The sequence below is a fragment of the Ranitomeya variabilis genome, chromosome 1 (genome assembly GCF_051348905.1).
Source record: "Ranitomeya variabilis isolate aRanVar5 chromosome 1, aRanVar5.hap1, whole genome shotgun sequence".
In the NCBI taxonomy this organism is placed as follows: Eukaryota; Metazoa; Chordata; class Amphibia; order Anura; family Dendrobatidae; genus Ranitomeya; species Ranitomeya variabilis.
Genome location: NC_135232.1, coordinates 619,871,914 through 619,890,763, shown reverse-complemented (window position 1 = coordinate 619,890,763; position 18,850 = coordinate 619,871,914). Strand labels below are relative to the sequence as shown.

Below are 18,850 nucleotides of genomic sequence, written 5' to 3'. Positions count from 1 at the left end.
AAAAGGGAACCATCTTTAAAGAGAATTGTGTTAAAGTCTGTCATGACGCCACCTGTGGAGTTCGATCAATAGGGGGACCAATATCCCCCTCTGGGGGAAATTGTTGCAGCAATGATGGTGATGCTTCCCACAGGTGAAGTGGGGTCCCCAGGGCTCCCAAGGTGTATGGCGATGATGGTGTATGCAAGTCAATGAATAAATGACACAGCATTGCAGTCTTTACCTGGTTTACTGAAGATGTAACAGTCTCACGTCCTCTTCTTGTCTTCCTGCCATGGCTCCGGCGCAGGCGTACTTTGTCTGTCCTGTTGAGGGCAGCATAAAGTACTGCAGTGCGCAGGCGCCTGGCCTCTCTGACCTTTCCCGGCGCCTGCGCACTGCAGTATTTTGCTCTGCCCTCAACAGGACAGACAAAGTACGCCTGCACAGGAGCCGCGGCATGAATACAAGAAGAGGACATCATCGTAAGAAGATGGGAGGCCCCGGACCACGACACCCATCGGACCGGACTGCAGCGGGACCGCCCCTGGGTGAGTATAATCTAATTTCTTTTTCTTATCTTTCAGGATACATCTGGGGCTTATCTACAGCTTTACAGAATGCTGTAGATAAGCCCCTGATGCCGGTGGCCTTATCTCATATATGAGTTTTGGGGTGACAGGTTCCGTTTAACATGAAGAAGAAAGGTTTCCCAAAATAGAAAACATTTTTTAGCAATGGCAGTTTGGAGTTATTAATGAGGCTGTTTGGTCTGGGGTCTGTATAAAAGTCTGAATTAATTTGGGGGTCTGAAATAAGTTTTTTAGTGGGTGCTCTGGGGGTCACTGACATACAAAGTCTATATAAGCTTTTGAGCTATAGATTCATGTTTTTTCTTTATTTTTTCTTAAATACTTGTATTTGGGGGCTAAATATCTTTTGCAATTTAGTTTTATTAAACATTTTTGTCCCTTTTTTAGCTGTCTTTTTTTTTTTTTTAATCAGCTGAAAGAAGTTAAAAAATACCTTCAGATCAAGCTCACTGACCAATAATCCTCAGTTAACTTATTCTGCAGCCAGCGGCTATAGAAGTTAAATGGTGCAAAAGTTTTAATGAAATCCAATTGCAAAAATGATTTATAGTCAAAAATACATATATTTAAGAAAAAAATTCCCAAAGGTGGAGAACCCAGGATTATCACTAATGTCGGCAGAAGAACACTATCCAATGCAAGATAGACACTAAAGAATGGTGTCCATGTACATGGAGAGGCAGCATCAATGTAGGACAGTGACTGCAGTGTTGCATTTTTTCTACCATATTTCACAGGTGATCTGACATGACAACTTTTTTTCATTTTGAGATTTTTTTGGCAAAAAAATCAGCACTATTTTATCAGTTTATACCAATGTTTTTTACCTTTTATATTTTTAAAATATTAGAAAAAAAAAAAAATTAATCAAATTTTAAATAAATAATAAATAAAACAGCAAATAAATAATGAAAGGTAAAAAAAAATAATTGAATTGTGCAACTTTTGCTGTATTTTTTTTCCTGTACAGATTTTCTTAAACGCTTGAGTTCATCACGTTCTTCCTCGTACCTCTAGGACTACATATGATTTCACCATTGTGAGTGTCCTTTCTATAAGGAAGTTACTAGGCTCCAATTACCATCCTGGGAGGGAGGCTATAAATACAGCTGGCTGGAAGCCTAAAAACCAGTTGGAGAGCAAGCCATGACATAGTCACACCTGTTTAGCATGACAGAGTAAAAAACTTTGAAAGGGATGTGCTTGCAATACAATAATGGTCAAATTCCCTCATGGTAAGGTCATATGAGGAGCTGCCGGCACAAGTAACTGATGAAAAGAAAGAAAGTGGATTTATCTTGTAGGCTTTTATAGTAAAGCCCTGGACTTTCCTTATCATGCCACCTCGAGTGATGCTGGACTGTTCTGAGTTGGACCGGCTGAGTCCGCAGCTATCAGGTTCTTCTAGGAGAAACTCATCCAGACCCAACAGTCAAGAACTCGGGATAAAGTGTGTCCTCGTCGGCGACGGAGCGGTGGGCAAGACCAGTCTGGTGGTCAGCTACACTATAAACGGTTACCCAACGGAATATCAACCAACCGCCCTGGATACATATTCTGGTAAGAGACCAACAGTTTTACTTATTTTGGGGATTTTTAGGTCAACTAGTGTCACTGTGGTCTGATATGTTACTCATATGGTCACTGATGGATTGCCTCTTGGGTTGATGATGGCTTTTGGTTTGCTTGGGTAGTGCATTGAAATTCATTTTTTGCTGTTTATTGCTACCTTGGCACTGAAATGGTTAACTGGGACATAAGGGGGGGAAATGAAGTGACACTGTTTTACTTTCCCCACTAAGTGTTATGTCCTCTTTAGGATGGAAGTGACAATATATGGGATTAGGACAACATGTGGAGAGTTAGGGACTTTTTTTTCATGATTGACACTTTTGAATAAACATGCCCAAATCTCTTCCTGCCCCCCCCCCCCTCCCCAGGTCCCCAGGATCACCCTCATTGTGTTCTCCTCTGCCTTAAGGGTACCGTCACACAGTGGCATTTTCATCGCTACGACGGCACGATTCGTGACGTTGCAGCGTCGTATGATTATCGCTCCAGCGTCGTAGACTGCGGTCACACGTTGCAATACACGGCGCTGGAGCGATAATTTCATGACGTATTTGCGATGTAGAAGCCGTTGGTTACTGTGCGCCCATCGTATACAACCTTTGTTACACGATGCGATCATGCCGCCACAGTGGGACACTAGACGACGAAAGAAAGTTTCAAACGATCTGCTACGACGTACGATTCTCAGCGGGGATCCGGATCGCAGTAGCGTGTCAGACACAGCGATATCGTAATGATATCGCTAGAACGTCACGAATCGTGCCGTCGTAGCGATGAAAATGGCACTGTGTGACGGTACCCTTAGTCTCCCGCTGAGATGTGACTCCTGCAGGTTTCTCACCAGGGTACCTTTAGTTCTCATACTACAGATATCTGCATGCAGACATTTTTGTCTATTTTTTTGCGGTCTTCTTATAGATTACATTTTTTTTATATAATGTCCATTGTATGTGTTCTCCTTTGTCATTCCACTTTTTTTTCCATATAATTCCGGTATGGATTTTTCCATTGCATTATTATGGATAATTTCACATTCTAAAATCTGCAAAGTGTGAATGGGATTTTAGAGAAAAACAATATTTAATTGATATATTTTGCACAAAATAAACTTGTGAATGTACACCCAACCTTCACTTAAAGGGTTATTCCTCTAAAGATGGACGTTTTTGAAAAGAGATTGTAAAATCCAACACTTTTACAATTTACTGTTTATTAAAATGCGCTGTCATTTTTGAGATATTAACACTTTACTTTTGTTTACAGCTCGTTGCCTAGGAGACCGACCACTATTGTCTTGTGTATCAGCACTGCGCTGAGGTTGGCACTGGATTAGGAGGTTCATGGCACAGTTCAGGGATCCTGGCTAGCTTCTTAACAGTGCTTAATTGTAAAGAAATAATTTTGCTGTCTAGCAGAGGTGGTCGGTCTCCCAGGAAACGAGCTGAAAACAAAAGAAAATTGTTAATATCTAAACAATGGCTGAACATTTAATAAGCAGAAAATTGCAAAATTTCTTGTATGTGCAAGATCTGTGCAACAGTACCATATTTATGAAAATGGGAGTAACCCCTCATTGGATGCTGTATTTTTTACAAATATAACTTAAAGCAGCTAGTGTTCCCCTCTTTTCTTTGCGTGGTTTCATCCATTATCCATTGTTTAATGTGCATGATGGGGTTTTACACTGTGGTACCAAAGGCCAAATTGGAAGAGATAGTGTATGAAGAACACACAGAATTTAGCGTTCCCTACTTTATGACATCATAAATAGAACCGCAGCGAATGTTCAGCTATACATCTTTGTACGCAAAACATATTAGCAGTAAATTGATAAGCTATTGTCCTCCGGTGATAGCCAGTCGTTTCAGGTTTAGCAAAGTTTTATTGTTGTGCCCTTTATTGGTCTTAATTAACATCTTTATGTGAATGTTAATGATTGCATGCACTATACAACTCTAGGGAATATGCCAACACCGCCATACAAAACAATGAGCAAAAAAAAATATCTATAGAAGCAATCACCCTAGCAATGTGATGGGTTAATAGTCTTATAAATATGTTAACTTTATTGCAGATGGAAAATTTAAAAAATCCCATTTTGCTATTTTGATTTAAAATCTTACTTTTGTAAAAATAAATAAATAAATAATTAAAATAGCTGCAATATCATATAATTTTTTACTAACTTTTTTCAAAATTGCAATTTTGGAAAACCAGCGAAAATAGTGCAGCAACTTAGATCATGATGGCTTTTAAAGGTTATTTGTTTTTTAAGGAAATGTTTTTAACCTATATGAAATTTATATATATACAACATACTACTCAGTGATTACTAAACACAAAGCGAGCATCGCAGGCCGTGCAGTTGTTGGTATCGGTTGACAGGAGCATTTCCAGTTAAACGGGTTCCTCACCTATCTGCTAAAGGCATGATTTGATTTTCCCAGGACTTAACAAGCTTGTTAGGTGATAGAACACACTCCAGTCAGAGGTCACACCCGTGTACTGTCTAATAGTCCTTCACTACATATGAGAGACACGTGATGGTGAAGAAAGTGTCATGGCTGGATCCCTATTGTTATGTACTCTCTAATTGAAAAATAAGGATTTTTCCAACTCTACTCTGTGCCCTAATGATAATCTGATCGTGCAGAGACGAGTCAATGTAGTACATTACTGAAGCATGTCTGTAGACTGAAGCGGCAGAATAATCATTTTGTCAGGCTACAAGAATTTGTGTAAATTACCGCAATTACATGTTTATTTTAATTTTTTAACTGTAAAAAATTCTTCATCTTAGACCTCAAGCACACAAACGTCCTCTGAGTAGTAATAAATGGAGTGCCATGGGTCCAGTTTGGCTTTGCGCATACAGTATGAGGCTCCTGAGTTCTGGTCATGAAACCTACGGTCAGTGGAGGCTGACAGCAAGATGTAGTCTATGGCATCTTGGTGACCTCCTTCAATAGGTATATATGGCCAAAAATGATGTATGACAGATCACACTGTGACTTCGTTTTCATCATTATATTCAAAGGACTCATATGCCCGAATCTCGTTTTGTGGGGGTTCCGACGTAAGTTTCAACAGAGCCGCTGACCGTAGAATAAAAAATTTTCTCAAGACACTTTAGATAGTTGTTGGATGAAGAATGCTTTCGGTCGATTGTTCGGCAAGCAGCTATTTCACTTGACTCTTGCATACACAAGAGGACTCGCTCTGCTGAGTGTTCGGTGTTCTCTGAGAAAGCCACTGTCAAACTTCTCTGATGAAGGCTTTTCTAATGGAGAACAAAAGGATAGTGATTTCAAAATCAGACATGCAAGATCATTATCTCCGCTAACATTTCCCCAGGATCTTCATACACAGTCTGTTGGCTTAAATAAATTATATCAATTAGCATTTTTGAAAGCATTTAACCCATTCACCTGGTGATTGGCAGCCTTTGTACGCTACGATTATCGGGAAACAAGAACACTAAGACTAAGAACACTCATTCCTGGTAATCGAGCAGTGTAGATGTACCTCAACTGTCATTGGCAACCAGACAACCAAACAAGATGACAGAAGTTTTTTTACTTCAAACAATGTACATGTAAATCAAGCAGGTTAGGTGCTCATATACCTTAGAAAGGTGACAGCTATCTCTCCTAACTCTTCCATAGTTATGCTTCTTTGGTCACGTTATCATGCTTTTTCAATGCAGAGAAAGGAGCAATGAGCGGTGTAAGACTGGCTTCAAAATTTCGAGTTTTATGGTCGGTGTATAGACTGCTATTTCTGTACCAGAATCAGGTTTCCTGACCTGACCTAAGCAGCCTCATGCAGTATATGCATATAGGGCTATTGTTTTATTGTTGGAGTCAGAAAACCTGCAGCCAGCTCAACAATTGGACATGTAATGCTGACCCAAAAGTATCAAGACCCCTTTGTCCACAGTTCTGGAGAAATTAAAAAGACTGCGCGTTATGAATCAACATGGCTGATCCTTCTCTCCCCAACATCTATTGAAGAGGAGTCAGGAGGCCCACATACATGTTAGCTAGTTGACCGTTCCCACCAAAATCTTCAGGTTTGGCCAATTTTTCTTTAAAATGCATGGTGGGTATTAGGTCTGACGATCGCTTTGAAAAATTGCTTCTCAATGTATTGATCTAAATATTCATTGGATCATCTTCCAGTTGGTAGCAACGTTGATGTCCTACAACAACTCTCACTAGGCAGCACTAACTGGAGCCTTGACATGATATTCATGTGCCTCAATGCAAAATCTGTAACAGGGGCCCCCAAGCAATTATGTGCCATTTTTTTAAACTAGTTTAATCTTATATATGGAATTGGGGTCTTTGGGCCCCTCAAATACTGGGCTTAAGTGAGACTCTCACCTCTACACTCTCTATTCCTATTGCACTAGCAATTGTTAAGGATTTCTAGAATTGTAGATCACCAAATTATGACATAAATTGTTGTTCCTGGCATGTACCAAATTTAATATATAATTTAAACACATGTAGAAGATGTGTTTTGCTATGTGTCATTTTTTTCTACAGATAGTCAATGGTTATGAGGATATGTAACAAAGAAGGAAATTGTATATATATTGAATATACCTAATTTATCTTCTTCATTACTTTGTAAGTGAGGACCAAATGTGCATCAATGGTTGGCACATTGGTGAGTGAGTGCTCAGTGTGCACATATAAGAACTGTGTGAAATAACACAGATGTAGGCCTTGGTAGCCAACAAGGTACACATCTGTGTGCTGTGGATCAGAGTCTGCATGGTCCTGGAGAAGGAAGCTTACTGAGGAATCATTTAGAAAATATGCTAATAAATTCGAGACACCATTTTAAGAGGGGCATTGAATAGGCATTGATTGCCGAGACCCTGTTCTAAAGTCAGGAGATAAGAATGGGATAGCGTCTAGGTGGTCATGCTGAATATAGAAACATATAGTGGCTTATCCACGTAGACACCAATGGAGAAGCAAGTGTATAATTATATGGTTGGCTGGGGCAACATGGTGATTCAATACCTAGGTTATATGCTATAAAAATAGCCTCCCTTAAGACCCCATACACATTAGAATAACGTCATCATTGGGTTTGGCCATTAGTCTATTTTGTATGGAAGCCCCAACAGATGATTGCCAAAGGAGAGAAGGATCCGGCATGTCCAATTTCGAGCTGCCAGTTATTTTGTTCTCTAAGAGATAGTCCGCCACCATAAAACTCTGTCAGCGTTCTCTTATAGAAAACACAGGAGCACTCAGCAGAACAAGCGCTCCTGTTTATGGGTGAGACAGCAAAGATATCTGCTGGCAGAATCATCATTCGGCAGACAGCTGTATAGAGATTTTTAGACCCTCTTAGGCTACTTTCACACTAGCGTCGGTACGGGGCCGTCGCGCTGCGTCGGCCCGACGTACCGACGCATACTGTGCAAGCGCCGCACAACGGGGCAGCGGATGCTGTTTTTCCACGCATCCGCTGCCCCATTGTGAGGTGCGGGGAGGTGGGGCGGAGTTTCGGATGCGCATGCGCGGTCGGAAATGGCGGACCGTCCGCACCAAAAAACGTTACATGTAACGTTTTTTGCTGCCGGCGGTCCGCCACAACACGACACAACCGTCGCACGACGGTTGCGACGTGTGTCAATACGTTGCAATGCGTCGCTAATGTTAGTCTCTGGGGAAAAAATGCATCCTGCAGACGACTTTGCAGGATGCGTTTTTTCGCCAAAACGACGCATTGCGACGTATGCAAAAAAACGCTAGTGTGTAAGTAGCCTTAGCTTGTTGAAATAAGATGTGTCCAGCCAACTGCTGCAGGGAAAATGTAGTATTACGTGAAGGCTATTCACGTGAGTGGCCAAACAGGTAATGCAACGACAGGTTGTGTCCTCCAGAATGAGAACTGCTCTCTTAGACTGGCAGGGAACCCATACATATGTACATATGCCCCATTAGGCCGTATAGATGGGGGTTGTCCTCATTGCACAACCCCTGTTATCCTAAGCATTTTGCATGATTCCTTACTGTAACTATGATACATCTCAATACTCTCCTATGTGTTGATTTATATATCTAAGTGCTATTCTTGAAGTAAACAGCTGCCTATATATTATTTCCAAGGATGCCAATCGGGGAAAAGTTTTATATATAATATTTAAAATTAGGTTATCTTCTCAAGTGCTAGCTTCATTCACCAACAATCCACATTAGTTTTTTGGGGTAATTCAAGGGTATTTTGCAACATCCTATTGTATGTCAATCCAAAATACCAATGTTTGCAAACAAAGAACTGGTCTATCATCCACAATTATTGTGCATACATCACTCCCTTTATCATATTCCTGCTTTGCATTTAATGGAAAGTAATTGAATCTATTCAGATTTTTCATTCTTCCTCTGAAATCCAAATCAATTTGCATCTCCGAGTTTCTCCCAAGTTTCTCATTGTTTTCTACTGTGCTTCACAGCGGGGAGGCATTAATTCAGTTTCACCTTTGGATTTATTTTCAATGGTTGTGTTGCCTTTTCTTTTCCTGAGTGTTCATGTATTCCCAGGCCTGCAGTAATCCTTTCTTTTCTTCTTAGGTTAGTCTGCTTACATCCGATTAAACTTTCCACTGGTTGTTTGTATAGGGAACGTAACCTCTTGCCATATTGGCTTGCACATTACACCATTACAAGGAATAACTTGGCAAAAAGGAAGTTGTAGTCTTTAGATCCAAAATCCTTCTTCGGGGTTTTCATGAAGAGTTTGATAGCATTTATGCAGCTAAATGGCAGACTAACGTCGCCAACATTGACAGGTTCGACCAACAGTCTAATGTGTAAGGGGGCCTTCAACTTGCCCCAACAGATGATGAAGGATCCGGCATGTCCAATTTCGGGCTGCCGGTCCTTTTGTTTTCTAAGAGATAAGCCACAGCCAGAGATGTCTGGTGGTGGCTCTTCCATAGACAAGACAGGATCACACACAGACCAAGTTCTCTTGTGTATGGAAGAGTCGGAGAGGAAGGCAGCCGGCAGAGACCATAATTTGACAGACAGTAGTCTAAAGTGTATGGGGGGCTTCAGATCAGACTGTATTTTTGCATTATGTTCAGCAGGGCCATCTGGAATGTTGCACCAAACATATGCCCCAGACTCATCCAGCAGCTTTACCAACTATATATGCCAACATGGCAACTTTTGGCAACAAATAATCGAGAGCTATTGCTCTCCTAAGGTTTTGTGGAGTTTTGAGATTTGAATAAGAATTTAGGAGTTTCCTCTCAGTTTCTTCTCCAAAACCTGCAGGTGCCCATATACTCTCAGGGTCTGCTCCAAAAAGACTGTGCACATACCCTTAGATTTGACACACACTGAGTTTTTCGAGGAGTTTTTGTAGTAGAAACTGAGTGGAATCTCTCTAAATACTCTTCCGAATAAGAAAACTAGAGGGCTTCTTCTGTCTCCTTTTGTTTACCTGTTGATATTCAGTTACAGTTAAAAAGAACTTGTCACTGCATCAAAAGTGTCCAGTTTTTGCTATTTCATTCCCGCTGCTTCCCTGATTATTCTTTTTTTTTTAATTGCCCTTTTACAAAGCAGCGCCTCTTCCATACCTACTCATTGACTCCCCGCACCCCATTCCCTGCCTCATTCTGGGAGGCTTGAGGCAAATTTAGAGGGGCCCAGAAGATTTGCAGACTCGGTTGGGGCTCAGGGAGGTCTGCATTAATTCCTGGAGCCTCAGGGATATGCCAAGTTGTCAAATGTGTGCATTTGTCTGCCATGGAAAAAAAAGGGACACAACTGGTAGTGCACACAAATTTGCAAACTAATTATGTGCTATCAGGAGTGGTAGAGATCTTAGAGTAAAGGCAGCCAGACAGACCAACATTGCTGGCTTGACCAACAGTCTAATGTGAATGCAGCCTTCCGATTCTCATCCAGCAGATGATATGGGGAATATAAGTACCAGTAAATCTTATTTATATTGGCTAATTATTTTGTTCTGTAAGAGATAAGCCACCGCCAAAGGATTCTGGCAGTCTCTCTGTTATAGGGAACACATCAGAACTCGCAGAGCAAGCTCTCCTGTGTATGGAAGAGTTGGGCGAAAACTATTGCCCAAACCATCATTTGACTGGCAGCTATCTATGGAACTCCTTATTAGAAATGAACTGGTGGTTGTCTGCTCTGAAGCTGGCTATAGACGTTAAGTCACATTATTATGATGCGTGAAAACAGAATAAAATGATTTTTCCATCTTGCATGAAAAACTATACAGTTGCCAAACCCTTTTGATAATGTTTTTGAAGAGTGCTTTACGTTGGGGCCTGCTCAAGGTCCAGTGAACTTAAGTCACCCATTATTTGCAAACAAGTTTTAATACCTGAGATGCAAGACAATGTCAGCTGGCCTAAGGTCACAAGAAGCTGACATGCCACCCAAACCTGTATTCCTTGCTTTAAACATTTTAACTGTTTTTTTTTCATTGTGCCCCTCCTTGCACACATACCTCATGTTTAAGCTGTAAAGTAAAACTGGCCACACACAAGCCACCATCTTCCATTTAACAATTGAACTGGTTCCCATGGTTATGTGCATACGAACTGGTTTTATGAGATAGTGACTAACACAAAGAGTTGTATCTCTATATATATCATTTAGATTCCACAGGTTCAATAGCAGATAGTGAAACCACTCACATAAATTCTGAAGATGCTCACATGCACCCAAAATAAATACGTTTGAGATGAGAGGATCAAGTTCATGTCAACTTTCCTAAAAATTTGCAATTCCACAATTTGATATTCTATTCTCGAGTATCACAAAAAAAAAGGAACCGGCTTGCCTTTTTTATACACTATAAGGGGCTGGAAGATGGTAAATACTTCATCGCTCACCTATCTTGTCGCCCTGCTACCCACTGCCTGGTCCTCAGGGCATCTTCTTTCTGTCGCTGTGTGCCTCATCTGACAGTTCTTCACTGTAGACCAGGATTTCCAGGGGTCACTGTGTATGTCGTAAGGTTGCGATGTCATGATACCGTGGCCTTACAACAAGTCCTTGGGTGCCTGGCCACAGAGGAAATCTTGATCCTACAGTGAAGAACAGATAGATGAAGCATGCATTGAAAAGGTCCTGATAAACGGATGGTGGGTAGCTGTGCGATTGGCAAGCTAAACACTGAAGTGAGTATTAGGTTTTTCTGTTTCTTACAATTTTTCTGCTCTGGGTTCTTCTTGAGAGACCTAAGAGCACAATAAGGATCATTCAATTCATGGAGAATAACTTTGCTGAGAATTGAATTTCCAAGGAAAAACACAAACAGCCAAACTCAAAATTCAAACAATCAGCTCATCGCTAATATACATGTGTGTGTACATATATTCATAGTTTTTCCCGTTTCATATAATGTCTTTATAACAACATTGTTTCAGTAGTGCAGCCCCAAGCAAAGTGTTTTTAAAGTCAAAAGAATATATCTCAGCATAGAAGTAGGATAATAAAAACATTTTAATGCTAAATGACCTTTAGGGCTATGTGGCATGGAGTCTTTCTGCTGAGTTTTCAGAGCAGAAACTGAGCAAAAGCTTCAAGTTTTTGATGAGTTCTGAGATTTTGATGAGGATTCAGAGTTTCCTGCTCTAAAATTTCATCAAAAACAGAGCTAATTTTATGCTATTTATAAGTGGTATGGCTCACAGGGCTATAATGCAGAGGAGCTTTAAGTCACGCCCCTGAGGATCCAGCAAGACGCGTCCCCTTGGAAAGGCGATAACGAGTAGTACTAAATAATAATAAATTGTGAAAAATGAATGGTTTAATAAAGTGTGGGATTTAGATGTTCTCTTGCAGTGAAATTTAGTTTTAGCTTTTTTTCTTCTTCTTCCAGTTCAAGTGCAGGTGGATGGGGCACCAGTAAGAATCCAGCTTTGTGATACCGCTGGGCAGGTATGTACATAAACCTTATTTGCATTGTGTCCCTAACCAAGTAAAATATCTTTATTGCATTTTCTTTTCTTATTTAATGTTGTTTTCTTTTAAGGTTGAACAATTCTTTAACATTTTATAAAGTATCTTTAGTTGCTTATTTTGAAAAATTTAAAGCAGGTGGTGTAAGGACTGTATTCTGATAGAACCTCCTACGCATTCATATTTGCATGTTTTATTCCCATACTGGTTTGAGTCAAGGAACAGCTGAAATATGAAATCAATGTAGAAAATTACCTTAATTATAAATGCACACAGAACATCCAAATTGCAAGGCACCTGCAAAATTTTATTTTTTTTCTTAGGATTCAGTCCAGGTATGGACTGGGGCTGAAATTCAGCCCTGGCATTTGAAATCACACAGGCCCATGCTGTCCCTGTCCCCAAGCACTAGATGGGATATATTGCTAATATTACCCTGGATGGAGGAAAGCAAGATTTACTACAAGACCAATATTTCTAATGATACCCATGGCCTGGTGGAGTAAGTGACGGAGTCAGCGATTTTGTACTCCATCACAACTGTTAACAGTATGGGGGTCTCCGGAACACCAATTCTGTTAACAATGTAGTAGACAAATCAGCCCACAACCAGACAGGCCCGTCTGGCATTTGCCAGAATTGCCAGATGGCCAGTCCAGCCCTGGGGTGAGGCATATGTGGTGACTAAACTGAACTGCGCTAGCTTATTCAGGCTATGTTGTTCTTAGAGGGTCTTCAAGTATCTAAAACATTGGCTGAAAGCTGATCAATGTAAATACTTATGTCCCAAAAAATTGTGAAACGTATTCAAGGAGTGGTACCTTTATTGCCTAACCAAAGAAATTACACACTGGTTAGCCAATAAAGGTATCACTCCTTGAATACCTTTCTCAATTTTTTGGGACATAAGTATTTACATAGATTTTTCAGGCTAACACGGTACCACAATATTATTTTGTATTGTACATCGCTGAAAGCTGATAAAATGAAAATAATATGCTCCCATGTTCAACCCCCTGGAGCTTTGGTCATCTCCACTAGTGTTTATTTCTTTGTCCTCCATGGAGGACCTGCCATACCTATGTGTGACCGCTATGGTCAATCAATGAACTAAATAGTTTTGAGCCATACAGGAGATCTTGAGAGTCTAAAATTATTTTTAGATCCTAAACAACCCTTTTAAAAACTTGAAATGGTTTGTTCTCAATACTCAAAAGTAAGCTAGAGTCACCCATACACAGTCTAACATTAGCCAAATTTGCCCAATATTGATGTTTTCAGGTAACAGTCTAATGTGTATGGAGACCCCAGACAGATGATTCCTGGGGAAGTGAAGGATCCTCCACATCCGATTTGGGGCTGCAGATTCTATTTTTCTCTTAAGCTGGCCATATAAATTGGATGGTCGCTGACCAAGCGATGTGTTAGAAGATTATTTGGCCAACAGCGATCTTAGCCAACTCTTCCATACGCAGGAGCGTTCCTTCAGCCTACCGCTCCTGTGTTGTGTATGAGAAAGTCACCTACTGACATGTCGGCCAGCATCTTATCTCGAGGAGAACAATGCGATTGGCAGTCTGAAATCAGCCATGTCTGATAAACATATCTCCGTACACATTGGCCAAACTTGTTGATTTCGGTGGGTTCAACCAACATTTGTCTAATGTGTATGGGGGCCTTATGAGATTATCTGCAATCAGATATATCTGTCATTGGCTTTCACATAGAGAACACAGGAGAACTCAGTAGAGCAAGTGCTCCTGTGTATGAGGGATATGACCAAGGTGGCTGCCGGCTGAACGAATAATTGAAACATCACTTGGCCGCCAGTCTTCTAAAGGTACAGTATATAGAGGGCTAAAAGTACTTTCGATAAACTGAGGGCCAGTGTTTCCAGATTACTATAGATTACATAGAGTTGCATTCTATTAACTGAGTAAGCAGTATTGTTATCAAGAGCCTATCTCTGAAGTGTCTAGGATTTTGTTTATTGCACCTATAGTCTAACCTTAGTTGACTTTCTGATCATGGGAGATAACGACTTTTTATTTTTCTTCTTCTTGACAGGAAGACTTTGACCATCTCCGATCGCTATGTTATCCAGAAACCGATGTCTTTTTGGTGTGCTTTAGCGTTGTGAACCCCAGCTCCTTCCAAAATGTTACTGAAAAATGGATTCCTGAAATCCGCACGCACAGCCCACACACTCCAGTGGTTCTGGTGGGAACTCAGACTGATCTAAGAGATGACGTCAATGTATTGATCAACTTAAATAAATATCACGTTGGACCTGTGAGTGGATCCCAAGCACAGGCAGTGGCTCAGAAAATAAGAGCTCAGACATACATTGAGTGCTCTGCGTTGACGCAAAAGAACCTTAAAGACGTTTTCGACACAGCCATTCTCAGCGCTATCAAACACAAGGCAAGGCTAGAAAAGAAACTGAGCTCAAAGGGGTTCAAAAGACTTTCCAAATGCCGGTGGAAGAAATATTTCTGCTTTGTTTGAACTCATTATATACATAAGAGAGATGACCGTGCAATCTCAACACAAAGTGGAGACCACATGCAAGGAGTATGAAGATTCTGCAAGTGGTTCACTGGGTTCACTGTTGGACACATTTTAAAAGGATCAAAAGGATTAAGTCCTTTTAAATCTTCACGCGCAACAAGAGACCTATATTTTCTTTGAGAATATGCTCATACATTAGACATGACTGTTGTGAGAAATGCACAGGTTCCTAATGTTGCACCATTTTGACATTTATAATGTGATGACGTTTTAATGCACTGTGAATATGAACACAAAATATTAAAGAGTAACCGTTGGTTTAATTTTTATTCTATAAATCAATAGTACACATGAAAATATGCAACTTTGTAATATATCTTTTCACAGGGATTTGTTCATTTCTCTGCCAGAATTGATCATTCATTATCAACAATCTGAATTCCGAGGTAAAATCTGTATTCAGTTTCCCATAACTGAGATAGATGACAGTTGGTGCTTATAAGATTCTCCGTAGACAAGAGGGTGAGGAGGATGGAGGAGGAGTTTTGTCTCTAGCTCCTCCCTCCTCTACATAGAATCTCATCAGCACCAGCTGTCATCTCCTTTCTCAGTAATGGGAAACTGAATGCAGATTTTACCTGAGAATTGAGAATTTTGATAATGACTGATCTATTATGGCAGAGAAAGAAGCAGATCTCTCCGATAAGATAAATTACAAAGTTGCTTATTTTCATGTGTACTATTGATTTACTGAATAAAATTAAAACAACGGTTACTCTTTAAAGCGTATTCTAATGATATTTGCTTCTGAAAGGTCCAATGGAAATTTCAGAAGATCTTATTAATTGGGGTGTGGATGCTAGGACCTTAACGACGTCCTATGTGAGAATAGTGGGGATTATTTTTCGAGAAATGAATGAGACTTGCAGAAACCTTCCAGTGATCTCTGCTTACAATCAATGACCCCCTTAAAAGAGGAAAAAAATGTTCTCCAAACTTGACAACAAATTTGGCATTGTGAGTTCCAGCTACTTCCAAAATGTCACTGAAATGTCTGAAATCTGTTCACTGAAGTGGTTTTGGTGGAAATTGAGACTGTCCTAAAACCTCCCATGCATTAGGACTACTCTAGAGCCCCCCATACATTTTAAATTGCCAATTTCAGCAGGATCAGCCAACCATCTAACGTGTATAGATGATTCCCTATACACCAGCTGGCCAATTAATATATACGGGGGCTTGTTGTGGGGGAGCTCTTTTAATCATTTCTGAAAACAACTAGCTTTGTATGCTTCTATTGTTGAAAGCGAATCTGTCAGCGGGATTCTGCTGTGTAATCAGAGCAACATGATGTAGAGGCTGAGTCTCTGATTCCTGTGATGTGTCACTTATTGTCTGCATTCTGTCATTTTGATAAAACCCCTGCAGACCTAGCAGTGCTCTAAAAAATGTAGATCTATGATTGGCAGCTTTCTGAGTATATTGATTTGTCAGTGTTGGGGGGTTACACAGAGCAGCTGGACTAGGAGGAATGAGGCACCTAGTCCTGTAGGGATTATCTCCTGCTGATAAAACACTAATTGTATTGATAGAGCAACACAGCCTAGTACGTCACACATCATTCTATACTCAGATTTCATACCAAAAACTTTCTGACCGATTCCCTTTAACTGAAAAAGCACCTGGACCAGTTCTTGGAATTCCCACTGTTGCTACATTCTATCATGGGAATATCACTTTAATGTTGCAATTCATTAATTAGAACCAACTATGACATTTTTCGGCTATAGATTTGGTGTGTCATTAATATTGCATGCATGCTTTAGAAAGTTTGACACTAAAATGTTTCTTGGAAAGTGTATTCTCCCCGCTAGTCTAATATATTACCAGTCCTATTTATCTGCAGACGTATTTTCAGGTTCAGTTAGTGTGTGCTTATTTAATGATATTACCTCAGACGTGGTTAATATAATATTCATTATTTCACACTTTCTAGTATCATAGTCAAGTAAATTGCTAAAATGAGCATTCCTATAATATACTAGTCAAATTGATCTGTGAGTGCTCCCATCAAGCACGTTCCAATTCTTAGAATCATTATCCACCCCTTCCAAACTTTATCGGTCACTTGGACATAATTAATAATTAATTTCATCTACATTTTAAACCCCAATAAATCAGTTGCTATTCTCTGTACTTTAAACAAGTTGTCTACCTTTCAGGACAGTCAAACTTTTTTCTTTTTACTTAAATGCATGAATTTTGGACTAAAAATCAGTTTTGCAATTAGGTTTCATTAAAAACTTTGCACCATTGGTGTGTTGTGCTTCGTATTGTCTCCCCATCTGGATCTCCATTATTGATCAGCAGAGCAGAAAATCCACAACTTTGCTCCATTTTCCTGTGTTATCTGAGAATCCGTAAGTCAACCAGCTATGATGGACCTGACAATTTGTAATTCTTCTCACTTGTCTTTTTCTGAGCTCCTCTCGGCTGATTTATGACCCAGGCCACATCAAAGTCTAATGTGCATAAAAGTAAAGACCCTGTAAAAGCCAAACGGTTCAACATTTTTAATGAAACCTAATTGCAAAAGAAATAATCATTTTAGCTTCAAAAACATGCATTTAAATGAAAACGATAAAATTGAACCCAAAGATGGACAACCACTTTAGATTCTAATATCTGAACACATACGTTAGTAAAGCTGTTGCTCAATCAAGGATAGTTTATGATATCTGGCCTCATGCAAATCCTGGCTAATGTCATAATTAACTGGCTTTGTGCACACACAGGTTTTCCGCTTTAGAGGTTTTTGGGGCAGAAACTGAGCAGAAACGCTTCAATAATTGAAAAAAACTCCTCAAAAACTCAGTTTCTGCTCTGAAAACTTTGCAAAAAGTCTACGCGTGCACATATCCAGAGATGGGTCATAAAGAGTTTTTCTCAATAGTGTAGAATTGGATCATTGAATGGAATATGCAAAGTTGTCAGAAGGTAATGAGGATGTTTTGTTTTTTTAACACAGAAAGTGGAAAAGGGGATTTTAGAAAGTGAAATGAGCTTGACATACATTAGATTGTAAGAATGCAAAAAAAACTTGATGGCCAGCTAGAATTTCTGGCACCACCATCAGTTCTGAAGGCAAGTAGCATACACTACAGTAATATGTTCAACGTACAAGTACCCATCACGGAGGGCTACCATTACCCAGTAATCCTTGATTCCCCCATTTCTAATCAAATCTTGGCCAAAAGTGTAACCACTTTCTCTGGCATGCTAATCTCTAAAGTCAAACTGACCGATCTCGCTCTACGGCATCCTTGGGCATTCAGGGTTAGCCGTGTTTTTTTGCTCCTCGTACAGTTAAGATTTGAAAGGCAAATAGCACACCTTCTTACGTCAATATTAATGTAGGCACTGAAGCGTAAAAACTGTTTTCCTCAAGTCCTTCCTATGTATATATTTGTACAATTGTAATTGTACGCAGCAGAAGCCGTACCACGAAGATCCATTGTAAAAATGTAAATAAAAACTTGTTTTCTATAAACTTTTTTTCCGACCAATGTCTTACACCTAAATAGGTAGAATATCTATATACTTGTTAAGTCTTCAAACATGTCCAGGAGTAGAGTTGGTGCAAATTGAGTCACGGGATGCAGTCCATTGGGCACGTCGGTAATCTAAGACCACTGGACAAAAGCCCTGAAAACCATCTCTTACCTAATGGCAGTTGCGGCTCTTATTAGTAAATATCAGTCCACATTGGCAACAGGCCACAACGATGATGTTGTGACAAGCCAACCATCCAGAAATTCCAGATCTGTCCGTCCGTAAGGCACTTTTTTTACCTGTTCGTAAAAAAAATTGAAGGTGTCTGTGATTTGTTTTGAAGCTGATGAAACTTGTACAGATTATTCTGACTGTAATTATTGCCACTTTACAGATTACAGTGATTGCATCAACTGTCTTCATATCAGAATTACGGGCTATAGAAATCACTTATATTCATAATTGTTTTTTAAGGTTTTCCAATATGTCCGTAATAATGTCTAGCCGTGATTTTTTGATAAGCTGTCCAGAAAAAGGTCAAATTGGGAACCCTGCAGCTAATCAAAAAGAGCATTTGGTGATATGGTCAGAAACAAAAAGACAAAACAGGAACGCTCCATGGTAAAGCCCTGATACAATTCAGTGTGGGCTATGTATATGGATACACCT

At 39.9% G+C, this 18,850-nt stretch overlaps 1 protein-coding gene across 1 annotated transcript; it reads left to right on the top strand.

The window, feature by feature from the left end:
• The first annotated feature begins 1,696 nt into the window (after positions 1-1,696).
• Positions 1,697-18,175, top strand: RHOV (ras homolog family member V). The gene is made up of 3 exons (XM_077260798.1): positions 1,697-2,132; positions 12,039-12,097; positions 14,186-18,175. The coding sequence occupies exons 1-3, from the start codon at positions 1,910-1,912 to the stop codon at positions 14,624-14,626; spliced, it is 723 nt and encodes a 240-aa protein (XP_077116913.1). The 5' UTR covers positions 1,697-1,909; the 3' UTR covers positions 14,627-18,175.
• The last annotated feature ends 675 nt before the right edge of the window (positions 18,176-18,850 follow it).